Below are 19,443 nucleotides of genomic sequence, written 5' to 3' on the forward strand. Positions count from 1 at the left end.
CATGTGCAACCTAAACACTTAAAATAATCCTAATATTCCAGACTTCATTCATGGGGTTTCTAGTTTGTTCTTTATCATGGGATTTTTGTATTCTCAGAAGTGGTTCACAGACTGCCCCTAACACCCACAGGCTAGAAACTTTTAAAACTTAAAATTTGACAAATGCAGCTTTCCCCAAGCATCATTACATATATGCTGATGCTCATATACAGATGCGTTTTAGAGACGTCAACCTATGCAGCTCCAGTTCAATTCACACAGTTCCCCAGTTAGTATGGAGCAGAAATGAAGCCATTGTAATGACAGAAGTTCAACTTCAACATACACCTCACAGAAAACCAACCTGGAGCACAAGCCATCTGCAAACAGTAGCACATGCAGCACATTTTGAACTGTTGGGCCAGGGCCAAGCTGGAACCCAGGACTGGCAGAGGGGACAGGATCCCTCAAGTGAAGCAACAGAATGGAGACAAAAGGAAGGCCTGGACTGCTGACAGCAGTATAAATTATGATATAGTGTTTTGTTTCCATTTTAGTTGATACTAACATTTAACTGCTATTATCATAGATTAAAATAACCACTGGATCTCTCATTTTTGCCTGCCGTCCCAGGTGCTTACGAGGATAACTCTCCAAGAAGTGTCAGACGTGTTCCTCACACATATCTCATCATCAATATCCAGTTTTGCAAAGTGACTTTTATATATATATACAAGCTGCTTTCTACTTTGTATCTGAAACAAGGAATTCAAGGAGCGGAAAAAAAAAAAAAAGGATGAAGCAAGATGCTGTGGTTTAGGATGATCTAATAGCTCATAACACCTGAAAAGGTGTCCTGCCCACCTCCTTCCTTAATGCCTGGCTCCCAGACACACATTCCCTCACCTCCCTGCCATGTCAGCTCCAGTGCTCATTGGACCTCTTACTGAGATGCTTCAATTCATAGGCCAGAAAACTAGCCCAGAAAAAAAGGTAGGTAGGTTTATTCCAGGTTAAAAAATGGATTAATCTCCATAAGAGTCCAATGCTGCTAGAGCCAATGCAAATCTCAGCTTATGCTTGACTTGGGAATTAGCCTTCTAACATTGATTCAGCTTTAACATGTAGCTTCTTTTCAAAGAAATGCCAGCATCCTTGGCTAGCTTGAAGGTCAAAGGCAAGATCTATGCAGGGGTTTCCATTCACAGCCACCTGGGATATGCATCCCTATCCCTGAATTAGGCTGTGGGATCACGACTTCATCTGGGACTCCTTCAAGGTTGCTATGAAATTCCTAGTTTGTACCATGCCACATAAACCCAGAAGGCTTTCTGGGGTCATATCCTACGGCAGCACTGTTAACAACAGGCTAAGCCACACTGCAATGCTTCTGAATGAAAACAGTGGGAGAAACACCTGACAGCTATTCAACTTTTGAATAGCTTTTGTCTTTACTGCTAGGGTGGATCACCTGACTGAGTGAAAATTTCACTCTGGTTTCAGCTGACGGTACCAAGCAAGACTGCTGAGCCAGGTCAAAATATGCCATTAAACTCAAGCAATTGCATCTTTTATATGGAAAAGATAGATTTTCAGACAGATGCCTAAGGTAATTTTGCAAGAGAGATGTAGCTTCAGTGCATGACTGCACTAATACAGTGTTCCCGAATGGCCCCTTAGTAAGACAGCGCAAGACTTGGTAAGCTTTATGCAGCCAAAAAGATCCCATTCTTAAACCTGAAATGTTGACACAGCTTCCTGAATGGTGGACAAGACAGAGACACACATCTGATAGCATGTGGAGAAGTGCATTCAGCCAAAAATTTGGTAGAGCTCAGCACTACTAACTCTACAAAAACACTTTCCGGCTCGCTACAGAGCCTGGGGTGGTTAAAAGCGTCATCTTTTCAAACTTCAAAATGAATAATTGTGCAACACTTCCTTTTCTTCAGTACTTCCTTTTTCTTCAATAAAATACTAAAAAGTCTTTATTTGAAGAAGAAGAAGGAAAGAAATCTCAGTCTTGCTGTCTTTTGGTGTTCATGTTGATTCGTTTGCCAAAGAACCTTTCCCTCAAAGAAGATAACCACAATCTTCTTATCGCTTCCCTGTGTACTGGCAGAATTTTTTTTTCCTGTACACAAAAGACATAAACTACATTAATTTTCATTACAGAACTCTTTAGTTATCATATTGATTTTTTTCATCATGTTGAATGACTAACCGTTAGACTCAGTAGAAGGAAAACCTACAGGATACTTTATTAAGAGGCTGGTTTTATTCCATAAATTTATGTCAGTCTGTGACAGAGTATTACATCTTTGTACAACATCTGCATAAGGTTCCCTCTCCAAGGAACTGCTGTAGCTGTTTCCTTTCATTTGGTAATATCACTCCCATCTTGTTTGTACTAACCTTCATCCATATGCTGTCAGAGAGATGCGGGATGACTGCGCTACTCCTCTGTATTAGTCAGTGCTAATAGGATGAGAGCATAGAAGGTGGTATCATTATCATGTGGATATATTGGCTGTGGTTTATTTCCTAAGGAGGGGAACACCAGTTTAAATTTATGAACTGAAATCTATTTACAAATTCCAAAGTCAATTTAATCTGGTATAAATCAGCTCTGTTACAGAAAGGGGCTGTCTGTCACATGGCCATGGCTGCTTATCCCTGCCTCCTGCTTCTGCCAGCACTAGTGCTCATGTGGTGAACCACATCAGGGAACTGATCCAGCTGAAAACTAACCATTTTTTTTTGCCAGCTGAGTTTTCATTCAGATAAAGTCCCTGCTCCAGTTCACTCATGGCTGCGTAAACAGTAATGGCAGTGTGAGGGAGGCAGTACGAACAAATAGCCCATGGTATAAGACAAAGAGGGACTCATCCTTTTAGCAGCAGTAGCCATTTATCCTACTTAAGTTGATCATGGACCTGTGGCATTAGTTAAACTGGTGCCAGCCACTGTATGGATTGTCTTATTTTCCTGCTTCTTACCTCCTCAAGTCAATTAGTGGCAGATTCCAACTAAACAAATGTAAGCCATTCTTAACCTGGAGTGAAAAAAGCTGCTCGGGGCATTTATACTGCTCATTTGAACCAGTGCAAGCTCTTGTGCCTGTGTATGATCTCCCCTTCATACACACACAGAGATGAAGAGGCAACAACAGCAATCCCTACACGATCCTACAGGAAATTCCTGACAGTAGTAAGAACTGGTCTGACCAGCCCCTGTCGGAAAAGTTCTGTGACAACAAGAAAATCATTCAGTCCAACTGTGTTTTAGGTTTACATAGCCTTTAAAAAGCAAGAATGCCTGGGTAGCTGTCAGAAGTCCTAGTAGCAGCTGCAGCCAACAAAAAATAAACAAATAAAAATAAAAATATCGGGCTGGCTAGTATTAGGTCTTTCCATCCAGGATCCTTACCATTTAATGAGTTAAGCACACCCTGAGAGCTCCCAGCCTAGACTGTCCGGGGTCTGCCCTTTTCTCAGAAAACTGTAAGTCACCCAGGTTGACAGCTTTGCTTCACGGAAGTCTCTATTCCCAAGATTTCAATAAATGTCCAGGGGGGGATAATTGCTTTCCATTGATTTCCATAATATTCTGCATAACTGATTTAACATTGCCCAATCTGGTTAGAGTCTGGTTAGAGTTGCCCAGTCTGGTCCTAGCCCTAAGCTGGAATTTGGGAATGTAAAACTTTCTTGTCAGCAGACACTTTGGCTGAACTTTGCATTCCTCTGAGCAGGCTTTTCAGCACAGCTCCCAGGAAGCCAGGGACACCCATATTTTCCTCACCCTTGTTTCTTTTTTTCCCATTGCTGCCTCCAGTCCTTATGCATCTACTGATCCTGAAGCTCTCAGAAATACTGAGTATTTACACAGGAATACAGTTGGTATGAAACACTTACATACCAAAAACCAGCACATACTACACACATTTCAACTTTCAGTGTAGTGGCCCAGTTGCACGTTGGGAAACAGTGCCAGAAGATGTAGGCTACAGACCTATAGTTCCCTGGATGATCACAAGCGGGGTTATGCAGACTAATAAAGTAACACCATGTTTTCCTACCACCCTTATCCATATAGACTACTTGACCTGCTGTCAGAACTAAGAGCACTGAAGGCCCCTAACTAATGGTTACCCATCTCCTGTGTGCACAGGGCTTGACTGAAATGCTCAGGACCAGCTCTTTGGTTGGCTCCACTCTTATCTTACTTGATGTTGATAAGGGGGGTGCATCTTCCCTAACTGCAGCTCCTCGCAAATCCCTGGGCAGAAGCAATCACTTTCTGACAGATTCTGTCAACAACCAGCAGCACTTTTCCACAGTGTGACACCAATCTCACCTCTATAGAGCAGTCAGGGAACAGCAGCATCTAAGCAATTTATGTTGCCCCATTCCTATGTGTGTCTTGCTGGTAAGGATGTAGGGAGAAGGAAGGAAGAAACAAGGTATCACAGTGAGAAATATTTACCAACTGCTTTCCAGTTCCCCAGGTTGTTAGCTCTTGCTGTTACAGGGCTGACTTCTGATCTTAAACAAATGGCACAGGGTGTGAAAATTGATCAATATTTCTTTACCAGCAGCCCTACTTTGAAAGTTAGCTCCTGCATAGGGCTGGGATTCTGATACCCAGAAAAGCTCTCCAAGAGAACTATATTGACACTGCATTTAGTAAAAAAAAACAGTAAGTGTGATGTTCCTGTGTTTACTTACCTCTGTTTATTTTTTCTGCCTTCGATCTATGGGAAGGGGAAAACCAGCAAACTAGATGCTAAATGACGGCGTTTCAGCATATGAATATTGTAACTTAAAGTGATACTACCAGTTAGACTAAACTGAAAATTAATATTTTGTTCCTAATATAGTAACAAAGAACAGCGAACAAATGTAACTACAGCTCTTCTTTTTAAACTCAAAATACTAACCCCATTATACCCCTGGAGAACTCAAATGAAAGCATGAGTTGTTTGGATTGTAAGTATTTTCCACAATTAAGCATTTTCATATGTTGATAAAACAAACATACATGTTTTGTGAATACACGCAAAAATGACATCTGTTTCATTTTGTGTGAAACATCTCACAGTCCTAATTCAGAACAGCATCTGTTGTCATGACAGTACTTGAACACATGTGATAGGTTTTAAGCAAGTACCTAAACCTTAACCCATGTTTAGTTTAGAAGTTCTTGTTAATCACAGCAGGTAGAGGCAGACAGCATAAAGGTGAGAGTAATCCGTCTCTTCAAAATTGTTGCTATTTAAGATAAGAAAAACAAAATCCCTTCCTGAATTAACATGTTGTGATTTTTATCATAACATTCTTTCTATTATATATCTTACCTACAAGTGTTAACATATAAGTTCTTCTAGCGCTGATTTAACTGAGTTACACACAAACGTACATCACAGACTCTCAATTCCAAACGACTTGGTATTTCAGTACAAGTCTGGAACAAGAATAGCTTCATCTAAATAAATTTAAACTAGTAACAAACATGGAACATACCATGAAACAAGTTACCATGAAGCTAAAGGAGTTAGCCTACAAGAAAACGGTTGAGCTTAGATCAATTGGAGTCAACAGTTGTACCAGCGCTAGAAATGCCTTATCCACTAAGATTGACGTAGCCCAGCAGAGCCCTCCCTGCAAGCATTCCCTGCACAAACAGCCATTTCACATCTCTAGCCATGCACCTCTATCCTCTTGTTGAAGATCAGTGTCTCCACTGGAGACATGAAAGAGCATGTCCTCAGAACACTATCCATCTGCTTCAGTGCCAAGCAGGTTGACTCAATTTGGACATCACTCTTTGTAAATTAAGCCAGCCTTTGTACCACATTGGATGAGGGGTGTTCACAGATTCCAAAGCATTAGTTTAGATCAGGCAAAGCTGACAAGTGTCAGCCACAGGGAGTTACAAACAAGAAGACATGACAATGTCTTTAGCCAGTACAGCCATTTCTTCAGTGAAGGTCTGACCCATATGTCTGATGTGATCATGTATCTAGCCATGGTACAATTTGATTGATTTGCAGTGGCATAGTGAAAGCATCCCTCTTCCACATGTCCCCCCAAAACAAAACAAAGTTGTGTCGCTGCAGTTTTGTGTTACAACTTAGGTAAAGGCCACGTGCACTCTGGGGTACAAGTAGAGCCATTTGAGAAAAAACTGCCCAAAGCTGCTTTCTTACCACTGTCCAGCTGCACGTCGTTTTGCTGATGCTGCTGAGCCATACTAAAGTTGTGTGAGTGGTCCCAGCCCATTTCAGCGCACATGGTAAGTTAAATCTAGGTATCTGCTGATATTGCATGGATCCAGACTAGCAATATGCACTAATGGGTCTAATTTTACTAATAGTAAAAAAGTTTCAAAAGGTATTTCAAGAGTTTATGAACAGCTCTTTTGAGACAACAAACCTCTGTCAATAACCTTATATTTGTTTCTGTAGTACTTTTGGTAGAAACCTCTTATGCAGACTGTAAGGATTATCAGTGCTGCAAAGTGATACAGTTTCATAAAGTAGAGCCGCCTGTGGAAAACCCTGGTAGAGACAAGGCATGTAGGTAGAGTTGAGGCTTTTCAACTTTCATTATATACCTGCTGCAGTTTATTATACATCTATTGCAGTTCTGCAGAACAGTTTTTTTCTTCCCCATGCAGTATGTGGTGGTACAAGGTTTTTTATGTTAAGAAATAAACTGGAGTTGAGATCTTCCTGTCTTGGGCTTTTTTGTGGTCGTGGGCCCTTAAGTCTGTCCCCAGGAGTAGGTGCCTCCACTTTGCTCCACCCTTCAGCAGTGCATGTAAATCAGGGGCAGGCCACAGAGTCCCAGGTTGGAGAGATGGTCCCTGCCTGCCAGGACCTCACTGAGGGCTCAGCAAGCGGTACAACTGGGAACTATGTCTTTTCGACATTGTTATAAGCTGGACAGAAACAGAAAAGTTTCATCCACCCTCCTTTCTCCTTCACTTGTTGCCGTGTATGGTATGAGGACTGCTGCATGCAACAGCCTTCAGTGAGGAGCTTTGGACCTCTTGCTTCTACTTAAGCGTTCCTGGAGGATCTCACGGGTGTTTCAGGCTGCAGGAAAATGTACTGGGGAAATCATGTTAGGTAAGGCTGCCTGAGCTGCCAGGCCCTTCTCTAGCCAAGGATGCTTTTGCTTTTAGCAGTGCTTTTTTTTGGTTGATAATCAGGCCAGGAAGCTGAAAGGAACAAATGTACCTGGACCTGTGGGTGAAGTGAAGGCTAATGTTTTCCTCTTGCCTTTGCTGCTTTTGTAACTACTGGCAACAGCATAGTTGTGGTAAAGAAATGTACAGAAAGAGAAATTTTTGACTGTTTGTTAACCAGCAAATGTATGGAATCCATCGCTTTCCAGAAGCAAGCCTAATCTGTATGTCCCTGTTCTCCACCTCCCAATTTTCAAGCTTAATTTGAGGTTTTTGATGCGTTAATTCGAATTACTGCTGGCATAAAGTATTTATAGTTTACATTATCAATGGTTGATAAAGCTTTGAAAAAGCTCCCTCCCACCCATCTTCATTTTGGTGTTTTGTGTCTTACTAGCACAGATTTATTTCAGCTCTTTGGTTTTTTGTAGAATTCTTTTCACTGTGACTCTGGTGTGGCAGGCTGTTCATTTAGGAAAAGGTAAGAAAAATTTTGTGTTTCCCCCCACCATCCCGGATTTCACTTGTACATTTACAGTATACATTGCTGTATTACAAGCTACCCTTCTCTTCCATATTTGCACTTCTTGTCAAGGCCGTGAAAAAGAAGAACATGAAGATGTGAAAAGTCTCAATGCCACAGCACAAAAGCAGCAGCCCAAGAATGAAGAGACTGTTATAAATGTTCTCAGTGACATGAATCAGAGTTATGAAAGCAGAAAGCAACAGAATTCCAGGGCATTTGTGCCTTTCACTGGGATTACAGAGAGTAGGTAACATCATTTATTTAAACAATGCCATAAAATTGCTTTTAAAAATATTATATCATAGTAATGCTTGGACTGTTGTCCTGGAAGAGTCCAGCCGGTTAGTTTTCTGTGGCCACTCCTTTACATTAGTCCCGTGGCCGCCTAGGAAATGGTGGTTAAAATTTAAGGTAGAACCGCAGACCTCTTACCTGCAAAAGGTGGTAACAGAAAACAGGGAAGGATACTAGGAATTAAGAAGGGGTTGGTCCTTTGGATTTGCAAAAGTGTTTGTAACATTTTGTAAAATTATGTTCATTTTCTAAAATTCACCATATTTCATGAACAGAAATTATTTAATTTAAAAAAAAAAGTTTGAGCTGTCTGAAGGCAACAGCACTAACAGAAAAAAAAAAACAAGGACAGGCTTATATTTCCTCCTACATGTATAAAGTTTTAGACTGGTACTCAATCCCAGGAGTCTGAGAAAGGCTTAGAGAGCGCGCCCCTCCCCTCTCAAAACTAAGCAACTCTTCCCAGAAACAAAGCCTCCTTTCTTCAGAAATAAGCACCACTGCCCAGTAACAATGCCCCATTTCTTGGTGTGACTGAAACCTGCCTCCATCAGTGAAATATTTCACTTGAATATGTGCTGCTGCTGCTCCTACGGGCGTTGCTTCTTGACCGTCCTGTAATCCCTAGTAGTTTGCTTCTAATCCTTAACTAAACAAACCAGGCTTAACTGAACAAACACTCCTAACAGGCAGATAATTTTATTGTCTCTAAAGACAATAAAACTAGATACCCTTAAGATCCTTTGGCAACTGGAGAGACTTGAGAGAACGAGTGAGGAAAAGGGGAGGTTCAGAGCCCTGGGGATGTTTGGTAACCTCTATAATATTGTCTTGCAGGTAAAAAACTGAACAGACACTGCTGCCAAAATGGAGGGACCTGTATCCTAGGGGCTTTCTGTGCCTGCCTAAAACATTTCACTGGCAGATACTGTGAACATGATGAGCGGCAAAGGTAAAAACCAGACAAAAACCAGAGAGAGTGAGTGAGCTGCTCTGGATGGTTATTTTCTGTGGTGGAATCAGGGACGTACCAAATGTCTCCCTTGTCCTTGACAGCAACTGCGGGAGCATTGCCCATGGCGCCTGGGTGCTGAAGGGCTGTTGGCTGTGTCGGTGTGGCTATGGTACTCTGAACTGTCTCTCAGAAATCATGCACGACAATTGTGGTAAGGAAAGGCGTTAAATCAACTATTTTTATCTTGTGGGTAACATAATTGCTTTCTGCAAAGGTGGGGTGCTCCAAGGATGCTGTATGTGCTTTATTTAGACTTCTGCAGTGGCCTCTTTTGCTTCAGAGAATGCATTAGTGAGACAGTAAATAATATCGCTGTTGCCTCTATAGTACATCATGTAAAATACTTTCAGATCTTTATAATCCTGTGCAGTAGGAAACTTTCCCCCATTTTAACTGAAAATTACAGGGATTAAATATTTCTCTGTTCTGCAAAACCAGCACATGTCTATGACTTCCCACTTAATGAGCACAATTAGTACAACTACATCCAAGCATACAAAAATGTTTCTTGGATGAGGAAAGACAAAAGACAGCAGTGTAAACTGCTGTGGTGGAAGTTGAAACCAGTATTACACTAGAAAAACAAGTACTGAAAACTTGAATGCTCTTGCATAAGCTACTTAACACATAAATGGCAGAAAACTTGTCTGAACCTTATTTTAAGATCTGTATCTTAATCTTCAAAATATTCTTGTACAGCGTTCTAAGACTGAGCACAGGCCACAAAAAATGTGTACCCATAGTCCTGATCAGTGTAAAGTAGTAGCACCCAGTCTCCTCAAAAGCACTATATTACTTTAAGTCAAGTCTTTATACATCAGCCTGTGAAAACCCCTGTATAAAGGTTTGAGTATTTTTGAAAACAGTGTATCAGCTAGCATAAAAACTTGAAGGATTGCTTTACAGGTACTATTTTCCATGGATAACTGGCTACTGAGATCCAGACTATTTTCAATACTCTGAGATGACTAATAGGAGTTTAATATTATTTTATCTCCAGTGGCAAAGTTAGTGCAAAATATTCTTGCCCTTCTCCATCCATGATGTCTCAATATCACTCTTTGTTGTACTATACTTTCCTTCAGTTGTGCCAACATCACAACAGACCTAAATAGCTTCAAGATTCATTTGCACCCCAAGGAAATACCAGCCTCTTCTTTCCTGACCAGATTCCTATCTGAATAGCGGTGCATTGAAGCTGTGACTCCTGACTTATACCACCAACTCAGAAGTAAATAAAAATTTCAAAACTTGAGCCTCTTGGGTCCCCAGGATATGCCCTGCTGTGTGATAAGCCCACAAACCCACAAAGAAGTGAAATGCGAAAGAAAGGTGACATTTCTATCTTGGCAACCACAGACAAAAAAGAAGGGGGGGGGGGGGGGGGAAGGCAACACAAACACCACTAAAACCAAAAACATACCACCAAAACTACTTTTGCCTTGAAGTCTTCTGTATTGACTAATTATGTGTGGCACCCAACTTGCTCGTTAAACTCTTCAGAGGAGTTAAATGCTCAAGTTCCCTTGGGTGTTCACCTTTGAATCTTCCCCATTTTTTCCCATTACAGGAGCAAAAGACCTAACAGGCCTCACCGTGCTTGGTAAAAACAACTTAAGCTTACTACTCTTGAGCTTAGCTTAACAAAGGCAATAAAAGTGGCAGTGGAGAATCATCTGCTTATCCTCTGAGCAGGGACCCAGTGGCTTTCACATGCATGAGAGTATGGCTTTCTGTTTGTGCTAATAAATGAAGCCCCTTCTTGTTAAAGGAAGGGTTAAAAGGCTACATGCAGACTTGAGTGCATACCTCTTGTGAAGATCTTGCTCTTGCTTTTTCTTGGTATTTACTTTTGATTATTCTGAGATTAATGCCTGCAAGAGCTGATAAGTGCTATCAGTTGCTCCTCAAACGATCATTGATGGGGCACCTATTCACATCTTCCCCCTGAGAACAGCCTCTTTGATTGGCTTTAACAGCTGATACCTTTAACTTAAGTACCTGTGAGATGTCGGAGGACTTTCAAAGTATGTTGAAAATCCTTATGTTTAAAAATTTACATATTTTACTCATTAACTGTTTTATTTTCTTGAATTTTTTTTTTTTTTTTAGAACTGAAATCAGAAAAGGAGGAAATTACCAGACTATATTCTAATGGGCTAAGAGTACAGCAAACAGTGTTTGCACTCGCTTGCCTGCTCACTGTCCTCCTGGAGCTCTGCTGCTGGCAGTTGTGAAACTGGACAAAGACAAATATCTTAGGGTTGATGTAACCTTCACCATGAGTCATACAGCTTTTTTCTTCTGTAAGCTACAGAAGACATTTCTACCTACATGTTGGAGGCAGATTAAAAAGTATTAGTTAATGCTGAAACACTTGGATTATTATAAATTCAGATTATATAAATGTGAAGTATTTATTATTATATTATTATTTTATTACTACTATCAATATCTGATTCTAATGGTTCTTTAGTTCTAAAATACCGTTCTTCCAGTGGAAGCAAAAAACACCCAATGTTCTATGCCTTAAATATTGTAAATTACAGTAATTTCCTTTGTACACAGTACAACTATTTTAACAAATAAATCCGATTTCATTTCTGAAGAGCTTTTATGTTTGGCTTTATTTAAACTTGAAAACTCTTACCTACCATTTGTCATTGTATTATATCCTGTAACAAAACAATAAGAAAAGGGCAGGGTAGAATGAACAATCTGAAATTTGAAGAGATAAGGAGGGTTTTAAGGGTAGGTATATTTCAAACCCTAATATACAGAACTCTAAAAGTTATATACTCTTTCAGTTTTTATTATTATTTATTATGGCTAAATCGTATGTATGTATAACCTTAGGCAGGAAGCATATGTTTCTTAAGAACACATAGCTGATACTTATTTGTCTTTTGGAGGTTTATTTTATTTCACATCCTAGAAATATGAGCTCCTCTTTTCTTTTTAAAAGGACAGCAAAGAGCAACGTCTTTAAACTTTTTCTATAGGAAATCTGTCTTGATTTATATACCATATAAATATGAGTATTTCTAGGCTGTAAAATAAAAAATGTTTGGAACATGTAACTGCATTTGTAATGTAAGTTTATAAAACATCAGAAACATGTTCGTTTAAAAAAAAATTGTAAAGAGAAGCCTAAAATGTACCTTCATTCTTTGAACGTGGAGCTATCACATAGAAACAATCTGATTTATAATTTTGTTAAAAGACATCATTAATGTATAAAATCCTTAATGACTTTAAAAAGTTCAATATATTTAATTCTTAAAATTTCTTTATTAATTTCTTTGGTGTCACAAACCACAACATTAAGCAGAGAAGGATGCATCACCAACAAATGACAAAAAATTGTGGCTGCCTTTGAATCTATGACTATTCGGTAACAGATTTTTATAGGGAGCCATTGTCTAAAAACTTACTCATGTTAAATACTGCAAAGGGTTCAGACTGCTCCTTTTCACACCCTAAACTTGAGTGAAAACAGTAAAGTTTCTCACTCTTCACATAAGATACAGTAGACCAGAAACAGTCCCATTCTCATTATTTCCCACAAACTCGTCCACACCCATATGCCTGTGTTTCCACAGACTTTGAAAAGGAGGTACCAGCTTAGGACAATTAAATATCAAAGAGAACAGCTGGAGGAAAATACTCATGCCTTTATTTATCACATGTTGAAATTGCAGGAATGCCATTGTGAAAACATCTTGGCTTGCCATAAAGTATACCTGAGAATTCTGTAGGCAATACAGCTTCTAGTGTGCTCCAAATAGGCTTTACCTTTTGAAGGAAAGCAGCAAGATACGTGGAAAGTACATAGCACAGTAAAAATATATCTGAAGTAATACTTATTTTTTATCCCTGCAGAAAACATACAGAGCCATAAAAGGTTGCAATTAACAAAAGGAAAGAGTGGTCTAATACAGGTCTTACAACAGAAGAGCTATTTCAGTTGCAGTAACATCCACAGCAGATTTAATCAGGAAAAGCTGATTTGGAATGACTCCTTATGTAGATGAGCCTATGTGCCTGCAAGAGGCACCCTGATGGAGCTGTACGTTATTGGGTCGGTATGACTTGAAGAATTAGAGCAATTGAAAAGTCTAGCAAAGCAACATTTTCCTGCTGTACCAAAACATCAGTCCAAAGCATCTAATTAGAAGCAGCAAGGTACAGTTTCTACAGTTTCAAAGCATTTCATGGGGAACTTAGCTCGGTAAGTGATTCTAATTAATGTCAGTGTAAATCACTGCTCACTCTGAATGCTAGGATTTGAAAATTTGCTCCTGTGTATCTGGAAGAAGTGATGGAAGGTTTTTGTTTGTTTGTTTTTAAGATAACAGTTCCTTTTCTCTCTCTATCTTTGTATTCTGTGTTACTAGAAAATCTGAAAATGATTACTTCAGGACTGTTTTACATCTACCATACTATGGCAAAACATGTCCTCAGTGATGGTTAGTTGTGGAAGGTGTTTGTCTGGTCTTTGTGTCAGGGCTCTGGAAGTTGCCACGAGTAGGCAGAACAGACCACAGAGTCTTGTTCTTGCATACCTCTGAAGCAGACGAGCTGAGTTTGAGGAGAAACAGGTATCTCCTTAGGTTAAAGAAAAAAAGAGGAAGAAAAAAAGAAAAAGCATTCAGAAGCTGTCCCATGCATAAGTCTCATTCGCAAATAAAAATATAGCTAAGAAGGAAGAAAACAGAAAGCACTGAGGAACAAAGGAAAGCACATAGTCACCATCTTTGCTTAGGTTAAAGCTGTCTCCGCTTTTATCTGTCTCCAGCTGTTTGCAAGAACAGATAAAACAAAGCATTATTTTCCTCCCCTGCTACCATGTAGGCCTGGCCAATCTTCTAACACTGCAATTACAGGCACTTCGGTAAGGTTTGTTTACAGCAAACAGCGATGCTTGTTCTCCAGCCTCATGCTAAATCTTTATGGGCCCACTCTGTCAAACATGGCACGTCCCAGCAAAATAGACATCTGTTGCCACAAGTTCATGCATGTGCCCTCCCTATATGCAGCCACGTTTGGGCAGGCGGAAGGCCCTCAAAGAGAAATATTTATCAAATGCTTCACAGGCCCCAGAGCCATTAGACCTTTCGCTCCTCGCAGTTGACTCCAAAACTAAAACAAATGGTGCAGCCTGCGACGAGCCTCCGCGGCTTCACCCCTGCAGTCACTCCAGCCTCCACCATTCCTCGGGGCATGCTGCTGATAAGGACCCCAGACTGGGGGAGCAGCATGGTGATGGGAGCTGCCTCCTTTGCAGCCAAGAGTCCCCAGAGCTGGAGCTCCGCAGCCTGGCACAGGTCCACAGGAGGATGCTGCCATCTGCCCTAAACACACTGCCTGTTTAAAGGAAGTGATTTGTTTTGCATAAAGGCCATCTAGTGCACCAAGGTTTCCTCATACAAACCTGAAAAACTAACTTGCAGGCACCAGATGCTGAGAAAGTGTCACTCATTTTGCTTCTTGAGTATCTGATGGTTATTTCTCAAGGTGACTTTATTCCTAGCAAGGAGAGATGAATTTCTGTCATCCTTGAGAAGAGTTAATGGTGCCCATAGATGCCAACAGCTTTCCCTCACCTACAGCTGTGAAAAAGGCCTTTTTTTCCCGGCCAGCCAAAACAGAATCAGAAGTAATTTCCCACACTTGTTTATCCAGAGTTGGTTTTTTTAATTGGTGTATTTAAGATTGCTGAGGTCTACCCCCACACATTTCGTTATTCATCTTTCATTGACTCTAGCAGTGTATCAGCAAGCTATGTGTCTGGATCATTACACCCACCAGTTTCATGTGTCTGAGTAAGTAGATAGCAACTTTATATTTTGGCTTCCATTTATTGGAAGGGTGATATACTACAGCAGGCTGGCTCATGTACTGAGCAGCCCTGTGAATTGCAAGTTATAGGCGTATGTCTTGTGGAGGCCTATCTAGTCACCCTGCAATCATCGTCTGTAATTCACTGCCTGTCTCACCTTTTTACAGCACAGTCATGTATGAGTGTGGGAGACTTAACAACAACCGAGCAGCAGTATACTTATGCTCTGCAAAATTACCCAAGTGTCGTGAGTACTCCTTGTGCTTACAAAGTACATTCTCGGTCAGAGAGACATTAAAACATGTAATTCCCTCCACATTTGGCTGATTGACCTTGCCCTTGGCTGATGCTGCTGTGAGGGTGACTTGTTGTTAAGGGCGTGAAGCTGCCGTATGCCACTGGAATAAAACCAGATGCCTTATGCATATTGGGCCTAGCGTTTGCCTTCAGGTACATGCTGGCACAGAAATAGCTTTCATTAGCAGCTGTCTTCATCTGCTGCAGCCCAACCACATCTTTACAAAACTACAATTTATAAACCAGCCTGTGAGGCTTCAGCTCAGATATTTGTATGATAACTTCTGGATGAAATGCTGGGAAAGTACCACCAGGACAGAAGCACTGGTAAAGGCTCAAAAGCAAACAGCCAGAAAGGCATCGGCATTAGTCCCACTAGTTAGAGAAGGCACATTTTCCTGGCTAAGCCTCCTGGCAGCTGGCTTCGTGGACTCAGCAGATCTCTTTTTCTGCCAGATGAGATACTTCTCTGAGCTTCACACATTGTCTGGGGCATACTTGGTCACCTTTCACTAGGCACAGAGACTTGTGAGCAGAAATAGACATACGACCTATGAGGCCCCAGACTGGGTCTGGCAGGACTATGGGAGGCATTTTCAACCCATCCATACAGAGATTTCTGTCATCAGACAGCACAACAGTGCTGAGCATTAACTTCCTTTATAGCCATGGCACGTAATATCCTGCATCTCTTACCAGCAGTGTGTCTTTTGCCCCTTCTCTTCAATATGATATTTCTATCTTCCCACTAAACAGAAAGTTTTGTGTGACTCATCCTACTCATAAAGCATTTCAAAAGGTTTTAATTAAGAGGAAATCTTGTATATAGACTAATGAAACAGACAGTTCTGTCTCCTGTACTGACAGAAACTGTCCAGTCAAATTCTAGAAAGCTTTGTAGGGAAAGTTGTGCTTCCTGTTTTCATATCACCAAGATTACATCTTTCCAAAGAGTAAGGAAAGGAGTACCATGAAAAATTTAATTAAAGATTAAAAAGTGGTACAATGCTGGAAAGACAATCTTTGCAAGAGCATCTTTAAACAGAACAAGCAGAGAGTCAGGATCAAAAAGAATAGGTGTTAAAAATCCTTCCCACCTGACTTTGTACATGAGCTCTTCTGAAGCCTGTTTCTTGGACCAAAAAGTTTAAAAAAAGAAGTAAGATTAACAGACTTGTCAAGTCCTATGCTTTACACGTCAGCCTTGTTCTTTCAGTCACAATGTTACGTTTCCTCACCTCAAACCTGTACAATGCACCACCAGTAATGAAGCTGCTTCTTGTACAAAGAGGAAATCCCAGCTGGAAAACAAAAGTGTCAGTAAACATTGTCTTTAGCTTTCAAGGTAGATTATGAAGGCCATGTGGTGCTGAAAATGAATTGAGCTCTGTTTTCCTGTCTGCTATGCTGGTGTTGGTTTGCTAAATTTAGTCAATACCATTCATGATGTATATTGGTAACACAGCTGGAAATTTCCTATAGCTTTTAACATTGGTCTTCAGAGGAAACAAGAAATGTAGGAGTCTCCTCCCTCCTCTGTGTCTCTGCCTTCCCCTGTTCTTCACAGAGGATATATTCCAGCTCTGTCTGTGTGGACATGTAAGTAGCAACTCAGTGGAAAAAAAAGACTTGTGCAGAAATGCTATGCAGTACACCTCCAGCAGTGCAATAGCATGCAACAAAAGCCAATTCAGTACATTCCTATGCTGTGTTCTCCTTTTATCTGAGCATATCCTCTTAGTGATATGCCTGTCATGAGTGATGCTAACCAAAAACAACTGCAAAAGTTCAACAGTAAGACATCAGTGCTGAAATATATGTAGGCCAGCCTCCAGTCCAACAGCTCCAACAGGGAATGATCTATGCAGATAAAACTAGGTAGCAAATGCTAATTCCAGGTGCAAAGTATATGCCCAATGCTGCAACTTTCTCAAGTAGTTTGAGGTGATAACAAGACCACAAAGATGTGTCTACTCTCCCCTTTGTACTGGTGTCAGGCACAGCCATGCTGTCAGCCAGGTTCACTTGCATAGCCATCCAAAATTTTCTTTTCTGATTTTATTGGCCTAGTTTCCAGCTAAACCATCTTTACTGACACAGGGATGTGGCAGAGACATGCAACAAAAGTGAAGCAGTTAGACAAGCCAAAACTTGCTACATAATCACTGCTTTAATGCTAATAGCTTAGTTAGTTAGAAAGATTGCAAGTCCTATTTTCAAAAGAAGACAGCAACCTGGAATGCAGACACAATGGAAAGAACTAAATGTTAATGGGCAGAAAATCTGCTCATGAATTCCCATTACAGTATATAAAAAGTACAATATCCCATGGGGACAAGAGAAAAATGTAATTATGTTTTTGGCAGTAGTGACACCATTAATGGAATGTTACATGCCATTTTGCCATCTTCACTTTGTAAGGGATATTGAAATTTGTAGAAGTTCCAGGAAAAAAAAGATATAGGCATCATTTAAGATATGAAAATATACACTACAATGAAAAGTGCAGCAAGCTCTGTCCATTATGAAGGCAAGAATAACCATTAACTTCATCCCTCACAGGATCACATGGGATGATACTCAACATCATCACTTTGTTGAACTGACAGGGCCATTTTCACTGTTTTACACAGAGGTGCCCCAATGCAGCCAGTGTACCTTTCTCCAGGTGACAAAAACGCCACTTATTACCAGTGTTAAAAATTTAGATTCATCCAATATTTGCAGAGAGGGTGCTTATTAAAAGTCTATCAAGCCAATGAACTGGCACTGTTGCATGCATGTTGGTGTGTGCACGTACGTACCTGGTGAATGAAAGCAATTCTGGAGCAGGCTTTGATACCGCAATCACTGAAGGTGTTACAAGTGAAGAAAGAAAGCACAAAGAAATGGAGCGAAGAAGATGAGACGTTATTAGCAATCTGTGCACTGATTCATTGCAAGCAATAACATTAAAAGCCATGAACATGAACTGCAAGCAACATCACTGTGTCAAAACATGGCTATATTATTAGTAGAGTGCCTACAAGCCCTGACCAAGATTGAGATTTTGCTGTGCTAGGCACTGTACAAGTGCATAGGAAGAATGAACTGCCTTCAGCAACTGACAAAAACTGATGGATTATTTTCTGACAGTTAATAAAGTATCTGTCACCACAGTGTCTGACTCCATACTCCAAGGCAAAACCCTTAGTGTGCACACAGTCCTACTTCAGTCATGTTTTTATCAGCCCTGTTGGTTTTGCTGCTTATTTTCCATCGTCTCTGTACTGCTCCTAGATCACACCACCAGCACAGGCACCACTCACCAGGAGATGGCATCATTAGAAGTTAATAACACTGACTCTTAACTTTGCAGTCAGATACAAGTGTGAGACTGACTATAGCACTAATGAATGACTTCCTGAGCCTCACACTACTGATAAAACCTAACATACCCAAAGCAAACCACAGCAAATATTTGAATGCAAGGTGTCAGTTTTTTAAATGTAATTTTCAAAAGACGAAGCTGCTACTATCTGCTACTTTGGCTACAAACCGTGTATCTCCCTGTATGTACTAAGGTTGAGCATACTGTCAGCACTTAGCAAAGGCTGGTTTTACATTCACTGTAGAATCAATGACAGACAGTTTTTCCGAGGCATTTAAGAAAAAGAAAATCTGAGGCTGGTAAAAAGGAGCATGCAATTATATAAAGGTTATCACAGAACTAAAGTTATGGGCAGTAATACATTATTTTTTCAAGTGGTTTTCATATCATCATTCCACTCTTGTTAAATCAAACTTGCAGCAAGCAAATAAGCGTGATCCGACCTACTGCAGGGAAGAGAAGTGATTCTTGTATCACTATGCTAAGACTTACAGAAAGTGAAATAATTACCTTTAATCTTACTGTTCTATCAAAGAGACCAAGGAACTCACTTGCTGGGTTAAGTGTGTCAGAAAGACAAATTATACCAGCCCTGTGTACATGGATTCTGAGGTGCTGAATACTAATTTTAAAGGAGTTTTATCAGATAGCCAGATGAAAAGAAGTAACAGGGACTTGTTACTTTTCAAGACTATATGCTTTGCCTGGCTGCTGGCAGTTAAAGTTTGACAGTGTGCCAAGATACACATACAAAATAGGCTTGAAAATATTTGTTTTCAAAAATCACTATTTGTATAAATATTCAGATCTTGGAACATTTTATATGGTAGAGGTAGAGAATAGACTATTGTATTTTGATAATATCATTTGGGGACACCATAAATAAGTGCATGATGATAGGTTAATTAAAGTACTTCACAGAACTC

At 40.3% G+C, this 19,443-nt stretch overlaps 1 protein-coding gene across 1 annotated transcript; it reads left to right on the forward strand.

Annotated features, from left to right (window-relative positions):
• The first annotated feature begins 6,852 nt into the window (after positions 1-6,852).
• LOC104018574 (cryptic protein) lies at positions 6,853-11,324 on the forward strand. Its single transcript, XM_087742333.1, has 6 exons — positions 6,853-7,114; positions 7,605-7,654; positions 7,769-7,942; positions 8,831-8,945; positions 9,050-9,159; positions 11,121-11,324. Exons 1-6 carry the CDS (start codon positions 7,092-7,094, stop codon positions 11,243-11,245), a joined length of 597 nt encoding a protein of 198 aa, XP_087598459.1. The 5' UTR covers positions 6,853-7,091; the 3' UTR covers positions 11,246-11,324.
• Positions 11,325-19,443: the final 8,119 nt, after the last annotated feature.

This window comes from Nipponia nippon, unplaced genomic scaffold (assembly GCF_047370975.1).
Source record: "Nipponia nippon isolate SJK-2023a ecotype South Korea unplaced genomic scaffold, ASM4737097v1 scaffold_8, whole genome shotgun sequence".
Taxonomy (NCBI): Eukaryota; Metazoa; Chordata; class Aves; order Pelecaniformes; family Threskiornithidae; genus Nipponia; species Nipponia nippon.